A 12074-nucleotide genomic window follows, 5' to 3' on the forward strand; every position below is an offset into this window, starting at 1 on the left:
AGTACACAAACCCAACTGCGTGTGAAATACTGCCCACCTGCAAAAGCTCCCAGAGGTGACTAAATGAGGTAACCATGCCGTGAAAGAATGATTGTTTCTGGGATATGAGGATGGAACTATTGAAAGGCAACGCTCTCTCCCTAAACCTGGAATGAGTCATTTGACATGTTTCAAGGGGGCAAACCGAACAATTTAAAAAAGGTTTGCTTAGTAACAGGAAAAAAAAAAGTTAGAGCTATGCCTTGGTTTACTTAGAATGGCCCCACATTTACCATCCCTAAATACTATCTTTTCCCTTTTCCTGTGTATCTTTTCCTTTCTTCTTCCTTCCTCTCTCTTGTCAGGAATGTCACATGCAAATTACTGCTCCTAAAAGAATGTGATAACACTTCCAGGCTCACTGTACTTTCTCTTTCCTTGAAATCCCTATGGAAATTAACTAGAAGTTTAATTATATCTTACCTGATAGTGATTTCACATTATTTATTACCATATTTTTTGTGTGAAGTATATCATAGAGAACTATTTGTGCCATTAAAGAATAGGGAAAAAAATCAATATTTCTCAGCTTGACATAATCATTCTAATTTTGAAGTCCTCGTGTGAAATACGTTTGTTTTTTTCCCCATGGTTTTCTATTACATTGTCTTCTTATTGATTTACAGATCATTATTTGTAACTAATTTGGAGTTAATTTTATATTCCAAATGAAATCTTTACTCAGCTGGATGTTGAAAAATCTTCTTTAAGTTTGTGGCTTAAAAACAATCTTATTTAAAAGGAAATAAAGGGGAAAAATAAAGGAGACTATTCTTCATGAACTTCAGATAAGGAAGGGTTGTTTTTGAACAAGATAAAAACACAAACCATAAAGAAAATATCGGACATTTTTACTACTTAATGTAGTAATTTTTAATAAATGAGAATCTATTTTAATTAAAAGTAGAATAAAGAGAACAAAGAAAACAAATTCATACCACAATTATACTTTGATAGATATTTTTCCTTATCATTCTGAAGATATTATTTCGCTCTTTTCTGGCTTTCTTTTTCTGCTATCGAGAGGTAGACTATCTGTTATTCCCTAGTAGGTCAACTGATCTTGCTTTTTGCTTTTAAAACCTTCTTTTTTCCTTTTTCCCTGTGCTATTTTACCATGACATATCCAATTGGGGATTTTCTTTTTATTAATCCTGTTTGGGATTATTTAAATTGTCTGAGTCTGAGGAAGGGGATCTTATAGAAAATCTAGGGTATCACTTAACATTACTTCATTGAATATGGCCTTTATCCTAATCTTCCTATTCGCTCAGCTCCTAAAAATAGAATTAAAGCTTACTCACTCTACCCTCCCTGTTTAATATTTTGTATCTTTGTCTTTCTGACAAATTTTCTATAGAACTACATTCCACTCCACTAATTGTTTCAGAGCTATGTTAAATTGCTTTTAACTTGTATGAATTCTTAAAATTTGAATTTAAATATTAGTAGTAAACTTTTTATTTTAATAAGAGTACTCAGATTTAATATACGTAGTCTATTTTCCATTTCTCAAGTTTAATTTGTCCTATATTTCAACATTTTCAGGTATATTTAGTTGAATTTTGTTTATAACTTCAATACCTCTCTTTGTGTACATCTCAATATTTTATTTTATAAACTAATTCAATGATTCCATCATGTGCAGTTTGGGAATCTTATTCTTCAGTTTGGCTTTTCTGTTGGGTTTACATGATTATGTGATCCTTGACGGGTCTCATTATTTTGAATGGGGGCTGCTTTCTGGAATTTCATAAATAGGAAGAAGTTGGTGTCTTTATTTAAAATGTTTTCCTCCAAAGGACATTTATATTTGCTTTTTCCAAACTCCTATGGGAAAGCCAATATGGAGCTGCATTAGGGTACTTTTTTGTTTTTAAGATTTTAGTTTTTAGTTATCGATACACCCAGTGTGGGGCTTGAACTTACAACCCCAAGATCAAGAGTCATATTCTCCACTGACTTAGCCATCCAGGTGCCCCAAGATTGCATCATTGTCCTCATACTTTTAAGGCCACACCTGGTATGATTTTATGACACAAGTGTGTATGATTATGAACTTATGGTTAGGGAATACTTTCTTCTTTTCTACTTCCTTTTTTCCTTCCATTCAGTCCCAATTCAGACTCCTATTGGGCTGGCATGCTCTTGAAGAGTGGATTTGTTGATTTTTTTGGTTTTCCTAATTTTACCTACTGAACGTGTTTCCCTTTAGGAAGGTTTGCTTTATGTAGAGAATTCTGAGCTCCTATTCTTTATGACGCTGGATGTTTGTCCATTTCCCTGGTTTGTGATCCTTATTTTAGACCCTGGTGTGTGACTTCTGAAGATTGACAGGGGACTTTAAGTCAAATGTTAACTTTACTGGTACTCTGTCCTTATATAAGTTAAGTATCTTCCTCCTCTGTTTTCCGTTTCCCTTACAGTACTGGTGGTCTAGTCATGATTTAACATACAGATATTAAGCATTGCAGAACTTTGTATTCTGTCCAAGAGGTAGTTTCTCTTTTTGGTTTATCGTGTTTTGGGTTTTGTTTGTTTGTTTTGTTTTTTTTCTCAGAATAGTTATAAACTTCTTTAAGGTGCAAATATTATGATAGCTTTCACTGAAATCTAGATTATATCTTGCCTCAATGTTATGTATTTAGAAGGTGCTTAATAAACTTTGTAAAATGGATTAATTTTAATATTTAATCAATAGACTAGAAATCTTGTATTTGAGTTGCACGTCTTGTATTGCAGATGTTCATCAGGTCAATACAATTTCCTTGTTGAGGGCTTATTACCTGTAAAGTGTTGTGTCAATTCCAGTGGTCACAAGAGGTAACAACTGCATTCAACTTGCTGAAGGTATTTTAGTTGAATTGGGAACTCCTTAAAAGAGTAAAAAGAAATATCTTATTTGTTTTAAATTTATTTTTTATGGTATCTTCTACAATCTCTAATACTGAAACCAATTTTAAATTTTTATGTAGTGGTCAGACCTAATTGGAGTGGTATACTCAATGAATCATAATTATTTAATATGTTTTACTAACTAGCACAATCTTTAAATGCACTTTTTTTGTATTTCTAAACACCTTTATTTTTTCTTTCTCCCTTTAAGTTTTTATTTAAATTCCAGATCGTTAACATACAATGTAATATAAGTTTCAAGTGTACAATAGAGTGATTCAACACTTCTGTACATCACCAGATGCTCATCACAACAAGTGCACTCCTTAATCCCTATCACCTATTTTATCCATTCTCCCTTCCACTTCTCCTCTATTAGCCATCAGTTTATTCTCTATAGTTTGTGTCTTGGTTTGCCTCCCTGTTTTTACCTTTGCTTGCTTAGTTTGTTTCCCAAATTCCACATATTCCTGAAATCATGTGGCATTTGTCTTTCTTTGACTTATTTTGCTTAGCATAATACACTATAGCTCCACCTGTGTCATTGCAAATGGCAAGGTTTCATTTTTATAATGGTGGAATAATATTCCATTGTGCCTCAAAAAAGTGAAAAGTAGAACCACCCCATGATCTTTAAATATGTTTTAAAATTCATTTCTGATTTAAATTTAATGTACTAATTTGCTTCTTTGGAATAAATATAAGGAAGTTAACATAAGCTAAAAATCCTTCTGAAGGTTTGGGGAAGCTGACTAAATTCAAACATTTGCTTTCAGAAAAGAAGAGCAAGGTTAGTATACGATAGCATATAAATAAATAATGTTAAAGATTTGAATGTGACTTGCTAAATTGAATCAAAAGGGAAAGTTGTTAATGTAACTTTAACTTTGAGTAGATTACAGCACAATATATGAAAAAGTCCACTCAATTACTTAAATAAAACTTTCACTGAAACAATCACATAAAGAGTACATTTATTTTTTACAGAGACAAGTAATGGTTAACTTCAACCACTGAATGTTTTCTGTATTTTTTTAATGTTTCAAGTTTTTATTTAAATTCTAGTTAGTTAGCATATTATGTAATATTAGTTTCAGGAGTAGAATTTAATGATTCACCACTTACATATAACACCCAGTGCTCGTTACAATAAGTGCCCTCCTTAAAGGCCATCACCCATTTAGCCTAAACCCCAATGCTGAGTTTGTTCTCTATAGTTAAGAGTCTCTTATGGTTTGCCTCCCATTCTTTTTTTTTTCTTTTCTCCTATGTTCATCTGTTTCTTAAATTCCACATGTGAGTGAAAACATATGCTATTTCTCTTTCTTGTTTCACTAAGCATAATACACTCTAGCTCTATCCACATCATTGCTAATGGCAAGGTTTCATTCTTTTTGATGGCTAATATTCCAATGTATGTATATGTACCACATATTCTATATCCATTCATCATTCAGGGGACATTTGGACTCTTTCCCTAATTTGGCTTTGGCTGATAATGCTATAAACATCAGGATGCATGTGTCCCTTTGAATCAGTATTTCTGTCTCCTTTGGGTAAATATCTAGTAGTGCAATTGCTGGGTTGTAGGGTAGTTCTTTTTAAAAAAAATGTTTTTAAATAATTTTTTTTAATGTTTTATTTGTACTTTGAGAAACAGTGTAAGTGGGGGGGGGTAGAGAGAGAGGGGGACAGAGGATCCAAGGTGGGCTCTGTGCTGACAGGCTGACAGCAGCCAGCCCAATGGGGAGCTCTAACTCACGACGCATGAGATCATGACCTGAGCCAAGGCTGGACGCTCAACCAACTGAGCCACCCAGGTGCCCCTATTTTTAACTTTTTGAGGAAGCTCCATACTATTTTCAAGAATGACTGCACCAGTATGCATTCCCACCAGCAGTGTAAGAGGGTTCCCCTTTCTCTATGTCATCTCCAACATCTGTTATTTCCTGTATTGTTGATTTTAGCCATTCTCACAGGTGTGAGATGTTATCTCACTGTAGTTTTGGATTGTATTTCCTTGATGATGAGTGATATTGTGCATCTTTTCATGTGTCTGTTAGCTATTTGTCTTCTTTGGAAAATGTTCATTCATGTCTCCTGTCCATTTCTTAACACCATTTGTTGAAGAGACTTTTTTCCATTGGGCATTTTTTCCTTCTTTGTCAAAGATGAGTTGACCATATAGTTGTGGGTCCGTATCTGGATTTTCTATTCTGTTCCATTCATCAGTGTGTTTTTGTGCCAGTACCGTACTATCTTGATGACCATAGCTTTGTAATATAGCTTGAATTGTGATGCTTCCAGCCTTGTTTTCTTTTTCAAAATTGCTTTGGCTATTCAGGGTCCTATAAAATCCAACTATGCTATTGTTTTTCCTGATATTTATATTCATTCCGGCTCTTAATAAAAGAGGCAGCAAAGTCACATGATAAAAGGAAGTGCACACAGGAAAGGGAGGAATTTGAGGCCATTAAATAATCTATCATAGCATGTGAATGTTAACCAATTTGGCATTATCTTGTAAAGTTTAAGTGTGTTTTGAACAAAGTTGAAATTGCCCTAGCAATGTGTAAGGGATTCTATTGCTGCATTGATCTATACCATATATTTCAAATTGTCCAAATGCTTAATTTTGGCAGATTTAAAGGGTATTAAATTATATGTCATTTTAATATTGATTTATATTTTGTGATTACTTATTTTGATAATCACTTCTTATATTTACTGTCCATGTATTTTCTCATTACTTTTCCTATCTAATGGATTGTTTTTTCTTACTGGCTTAAAAGTCAATATTCTGAAAACTATTTTGTCAGTAATACATATTGCAAATAATTCAAGTGTGTAGCTTAGTTTTTGACCTCATTAAAGGTATCCATTGATGAAGAGAACTTCTTGATCTTTATAGAAATTAATTTCTCAAGTTTTTTATAGTGTCTTGTTTAGGAAATCCTTTCTTAAACTCGGATTAGAAAGGCAGTTATATGTTAAAAATTTCAAGCTAGGGGCGCCTGGGTGGCTCAGTCGGTTAAGCGTCCGACTTCGGCTCAGGTCATGATCTCACGGTCTGTGAGTTCGGGCCCCGCGTCAGGCTCTGTGCTGACAGCTCAGAGCCTGGAGCCTGTTTCAGATTCTGTGTCTCCCTCTCTCTCTGCCCCTCCCCTGTTCACGCTCTCTCTCTGTCTCAAAAATAAATAAATGTTTAAAAAAAAAATTAAAAAAAATTTCAAGCTAGATTAATAATTCTGAAAACCTATGTGGAGTTGATTATCTTCCTTGTCTTCAATTCTTTTTTATTTTATGGTGGAAGGTAAGAATCCAGCTTTTTTTTTTTTTCATGTGAAAAAGTATTTCTTTTTGGCACTTTTTACTCTGATTTGCCATCATATATTTGTGAGCTACCCGAGCTCTATACATGTATGATTCCAATACCTAGCCTGTTCTATTCTGTTCATCAATGAGTCTACTCGATACCTACACCATACATCTTATATCATTTATAATCATCTTCCCATATAGTAAAGCAAGTAAATCCCCTATTCTTCAGGAAGCCTACTTTGTTCTTCCATATACACTTTAGAGCAAACGTTCAAATATTATTAGAATCCCATTAAGATTCTAACTGAAGTTCCAATGAATACATACATCCATTTGGGAAGAATTGACACCTTAATATGTTTGAAGTCTTCCCACTCAAGCCCATAGATAGGTCTCTACTAATTTAGCTCTTCTTTATTGATTTGCAATAATGTTATATGATTTTCTGGGTGTAGATGTTACATACCCTTTTTTTGGGCATTTTGTTATGGATTTTTTCTTATTTTAAAATCATATAAAATGGTTTTATTTTTTAAATTTTTAATGTTTATTTTTAACAGAGAGGGGGGTGTGGAGAGAGCATGAGCAGGAGAGGACAGAGAGAGACAGGGAAACATGGAATCCGAAACAGGCTTCCGGCTCTGAGCTGTCAGGACAGAACCCAACACAGGGCTGGAACCCACCAGCTGTGAGATCATGACCTGACCCAAAGTTGGACGCTTAACTGACTGAGCCACCCAGGCACCCCTCCTTTTTTTTTAATTTTTAAAAAATAGTATCAAATGTTTTTAAAGAATTTTAATCTTTGCTGGTACACATGCAAGTGCAATTGAACTTTGTATATCGATCTTTATTTAGCACTTGCTTAACTCGTTTTATGTAATTTCAAAACCTATGCTATGTAGATATTTCTATCATTTGAACATAATGACCAATTTATTTTCTCCTTTCTAATCATTTTGCCGTGTTTTTAAAGTTTGTTTATTTTGAGAGAGAGTGAGCATGTGAACAGCGGAGGGGGAGGAGGAGGAGGCGATTCTGCACTGTCAGCAGCATGGAGCCTGATACAGGGCTTGAACTCACAAATCTTGAGATTGTGACCTGAGCTGAAACCGAGCTAGATGCTTAACTGACTGAGCCACCCAGGCACCCCTCTAATCATTTTGACTTTAATATATTTTTCTTTTGTTGTCACACTAGAAAACAATATTGAACAGAAAAAGGTGAGAACAGCCTTGCTTATATTAAGTAATTTTTACACAAAATATCTAAAAGTTAGATAAGAGAACATCCTGACACAGTTTACAAGGATGTTTCCAAAAGGGCAATAGTTGCTCTTAATTTAGCTAGATTATAAGCAGTAGTGTAGAAGAAACAATACAGATTTTGAAGGGACCAAATCTTTGGTTATAATATTAGTTCTACCACTCATTGAGTGGTGGTATGGGGAGTTTTTCAGGGAATTTAAAGTTGACCTCATACATGTCTCTTAGAGTTCATATGAGTCACAAAGCCTGTTAATATAGAATGGGCCATGTACATAAATAGCTACAAGTGAGGCTCAATGTTACTGGACCATATTGGATTATAGATACAAATGGGGACAGTTTATTAATATAGTGTACTAACAACTGCATTCCCTGTGCTCATCATAATAAATATTTATGGAAGTTCTCAGAGAAGATTCACATGTACTTTCTTATTATATCCAGTTTCCTTAGGGCCTTTGAGCTCCTTTTTTGGAAGTGCTTTTCTACTGTAGGTACGTTCTCTCTGATTTGTCGTCACCACTGGTCCCTTAGGCATGGCAAGAGCTGCTACAAATTGGTCCTGTTACAGCAGATAACTGAGTAGAACTCTTGTCATGGCTGAGCTCTCTTTTGCTGTTTATTTCACTGTGGCAGGGGCACCTGGGTGGCTTAGTCAGTTAAGTTTCTGACTTCAGCTCAGGTCATGATCTCACAGTTTGTGAGTTTGAGCCCCATATTGGGCTCTCTGCTGTTAGTGCATAGCCTGCTTCGGATCCTCTGTGTGTGTCTCTCTCTCTCTCTCTCTGTCCCTTCCCAGCTTGTACTGTCTCTAGTTAAAAAATAAACAAGCATTTATTTCACTGTGGCAAACAAGGGCTCCTGTTTCTTTATACATGCTAAATTAAGGATCATATAGTCGCATTGCCTATACCTCATAGTAAGCATCTGTTTCATTTTTGCTAACAACTTTCTTTTCCCTTCCACTTGAATATGAGCCCAGGGAGTAGGGGTGAAAATGGATTTGAATAACTTACCACACTTCCCATTAAACAACTGGCTTTCTTTGTGCCTTTATTTCACACCTGGGCACTGAGACTTCTTGTGATGGACAGGGTGGATTATCCTATGTGTGTGTCCAGATACACACACATAAACAGATTTCTCTTAGGCTTATACCATCAATTTGAAACACATGCCCAGATAAATCTGAATCATGAGCAGTAGATGACACAGCCTAGGGAAAAGCAGAAATAACAATTTAGCAAAACAGAATTGAGCATAGGATTCCTATCTGATTTATTTTTATATCAGGAGAAGAACACAGTGTAATCCAAATAGCATTACTGTTGAAGTAACTTAGGTTGGGCCTCAATCAGATTCTCTCCATTTACTTTATTTGCACTGGAACTTAGGATAAGGTTTTTTTGTTTTTTTGTTTTTGTTTTTTTATTGTTGTTTTATGTTTTGTTTTATTTTACCAATGCTGGGTCTTTCCTGTGAGAGAGTTTTAACATCTGCCTAATAGTTGTTCATATCAATTAAATTGATACTGGAGATAAGTTTTAGGAGGACCTCTATATGGGACATATTTCTATTCTGAAATTAAATTCTGAGATAAAATATGTATAAAAATAAAATGATAGCTGCTATTATTTCTGTGAAACAGACCAATTGCATGATAAAACAGGTGAAAGCAATTTTTTGATAGTGTTATTCATATATAAAACAGTATACTGATTATAATTTTTAGTTTTCAATGGTAGTTCAACCCAATCTAAGATTCTTAGAGCATATATCATTAATAGCATGTGTATCTCTGAATTTGCAGCTGTAATTCTCATTTATATCATTGTAATGTTATGGAGACAATTATCACACTGAGAATAAAAACTTGACATCATGGCATGAGCAATGTATAATAAGAAAGCCAGTTACAACAACTGCTTATTCAAGAATATTTGAAAACCTGACTCAAAAAGCAGATAAGAAAATCTCGTAATTTCTTAAAGAGTTTAATGCTTAAAATAAGTTTGGTTCAAGTATACAATACTATATTAGCAATAGTCACCATGCTGCACATTAGATTCTCAGAACTTATTCCTCTTATAACTGAAAACTTGTGCCCTTTGATCTACATGATTTACCTGACAGTAAATCCTTTTTAAAAAAAAAAAATTAGCGAGGAACAACATATAAAAATATTTTAAAAATGATATTTGTCTGAAGTTAAAAATGAAAAGAAAAAGTAGGCCTAGTTCAATAGAATTGTAAAGGTAGTTAATGGTATATTTTTGCAAATGAGATTAGTTTGAAAACCTATTTTCTTCATTTCCTAAAACAGAATAAGGGAGAATTACATATCCTTAATTCTGTCAAGTATGCATTAAGTCAACTTGGAAAGAACCTTAGTGAAAATAACATTGCATCATAAGAGCCATATTTTTTTGCAGCTATATCGAGATATAATTAAGTAAAATATTAAGATACTTAAGGTGTAAAAGTCGCCCGGGAAGGAGGGGTGAGATGGCGGACGCTGAAGAGGGTACTTTGTGGCCCGCGGGAGCCTCTGCTGCCTCAATTAAATTCAGCTTTAGTCACACAATGGAGCAGAGACCGCTGGCGGATACAGATGACTCAGGTGCGGCTCTGGAGGAGAAGGATTTCTTAAAGACCCTGGAAGGGAGCAAGCTGCCGAGAATGAAACCCTCAGAACCCCCCAAGGAACTCGTCATCCTTTTGATACAGAATGGCCATCGCAGGCAGCTACCGGCCCAGGCTTCTGGGTCATCCACAAATACTGAGGCCTTGGTGGATACGGTGCTGTCCCAGGCTGTGAAGGAGCTCACTGAGAACTCTAAGAAGTCCCTGGAGGAGAGAGAAAAATCAGGTGTTGACCCCATGCTTGCTAACCCCATGATCCAGCAAGAATGCATCCCCAACCAGGAGGTGGCAGATAGCAAACCCTGGGCTTGAGACAGTGCTGGAGGAAGCTGACTAGGAGGCAGTCCCTGTAGAAGCCTATGGGCTGGCTGTGTTATGAGGTATGGGCTGGAAACCTGGCGAGGGTGTTGGCCGCACATTCAATCAAGTGTTGAAGCCCTGTGTTAACCCACCAAGGCCGAAGGGGTTAGGCCTGGGTGCGAACCTGACTGAAGTCGGGGCCCTGGCCCCTCACCGGCCTCCACCACCTGCGAAGCCCAGATGAGGAGCAAGAGAAGGATAAGGAAGACCAGCCTCAAGGACTGGTGCCCCGGGGAGGTGTGGTGGTTCTGGCCCTCACCGAGGCCTCTATGGAAAGGTAGAAGGCCTCGATCCTGACAGTGTTCGGGCCATGGTTCACCTGGCCATGGGGAGCCGAATGGTGACTGTTAGTGAATACTGGCTGCACCTGTCTCCCAGCAGGAGTTTGACAAGAACTCCTTGGATCTCAGCCAGTTGCATAAAACCTCCTTTGTGGACAAGCTGCACAAGGTTGTATTGTGGCTGGTATTACAACACCAAGATGACGATTGAAGATGTCCTCAGCCCAGATACCTGTGTGTGTCTAACAGATGAAGGCCTAGTCCTGGAAGGCTTGAGGGAAGACATGCTGGAGACCCTGGTCCCCAAAGTCCAAGGCAACCGGTGCTGGGGCCACAGGCTGGAAGAGTGGGACGCCTGCTGGACTGGGACAGAAAACGGAGCCGGGCTCTGGTGCAACTGTGAAGAGAGAATCAGCTGGTGGAGCTTCACTATGATGCTGTCTGCCAGTACCTCGGCCCCAGTAACTCAGATGAAGACTGACCCATGACCACCCCCATCCCCCACCCCCAGGCTACTGCCAGCTCTGTACAGTGTGAAAAGCCAGTCTTCACAAAGGTGGGGAGATCATTGTTCCGTCCTCCACTTGCAGGCAGCCCCAGAACCAGGACAGGGACAGGTCATGAAATAGGTAGACCAGAAGGGAGGCTTGAAACAAACCTAATATTCTCCAGAAGCTAGGGCGTTATAAAAATCATTTCGAAACCTCAGTGAAATGACAAGATCATAAGTGTGTGCTGAGCCGGGTGGAAGAGGGAGCTGGGCTGACAGAGGTAGGAGCCATTCTAGGCTTCAGTCCCACCACCATGCATGGGCTGACACACAAGTTAAAGGCTCTGCTCACAAGTTCATTCTTGGAATACAGAAGCTTCCAAGTGTGTTCCCTGAGCAGATGCTATGGAGTCTAGAATGCCACATCTCTGTACAACTTCCTGAGCAAGAATCCTAGTGGTGGCTCTGCTTTTACTCCTGGTCCAGGCCAGACGTCCACAGTATATCTTAAGCCAGTGATAAGAGAGCCTACAGGAAGGGAGGCTTCCACTCACAAATGGGATGTGTTTGCACTACTTCCCAGAGGCACCAGTTAATTTTGGGGGCCCCTGTTTTAGTCCTGAAACTTTGGCTTGAAGGTAACAAAGTTTTGTCCTGGGTAGAATCTCTCTGATTGCTCCAGGTAACTGGACTCTCAAAAAGATTGTCAGTCCTCAAACATTTTCCCATGTAATAATGGGTTGAGTTACAAAAATTAACAAAAGGGAAGTGGGAACT

The 12074-nt window shown here is 37.3% G+C and overlaps 1 protein-coding gene across 1 annotated transcript; it reads left to right on the top strand.

Moving 5' to 3' along the window:
- Positions 1 to 10015: 10015 nt before the first annotated feature.
- On the top strand, positions 10016 to 11288 carry GPKOW (G-patch domain and KOW motifs). The gene is given in 7 exon segments (XM_042903438.1): positions 10016 to 10475; positions 10477 to 10677; positions 10679 to 10769; positions 10772 to 10888; positions 10891 to 10976; positions 10978 to 11128; positions 11131 to 11288. Coding segments are annotated over 7 exon segments (1251 nt in total). The 5' UTR covers positions 10016 to 10028.
- The last annotated feature ends 786 nt before the right edge of the window (positions 11289 to 12074 follow it).

Source organism: Panthera leo, chromosome C2 (genome assembly GCF_018350215.1).
Source record: "Panthera leo isolate Ple1 chromosome C2, P.leo_Ple1_pat1.1, whole genome shotgun sequence".
In the NCBI taxonomy this organism is placed as follows: domain Eukaryota; kingdom Metazoa; phylum Chordata; class Mammalia; order Carnivora; family Felidae; genus Panthera; species Panthera leo.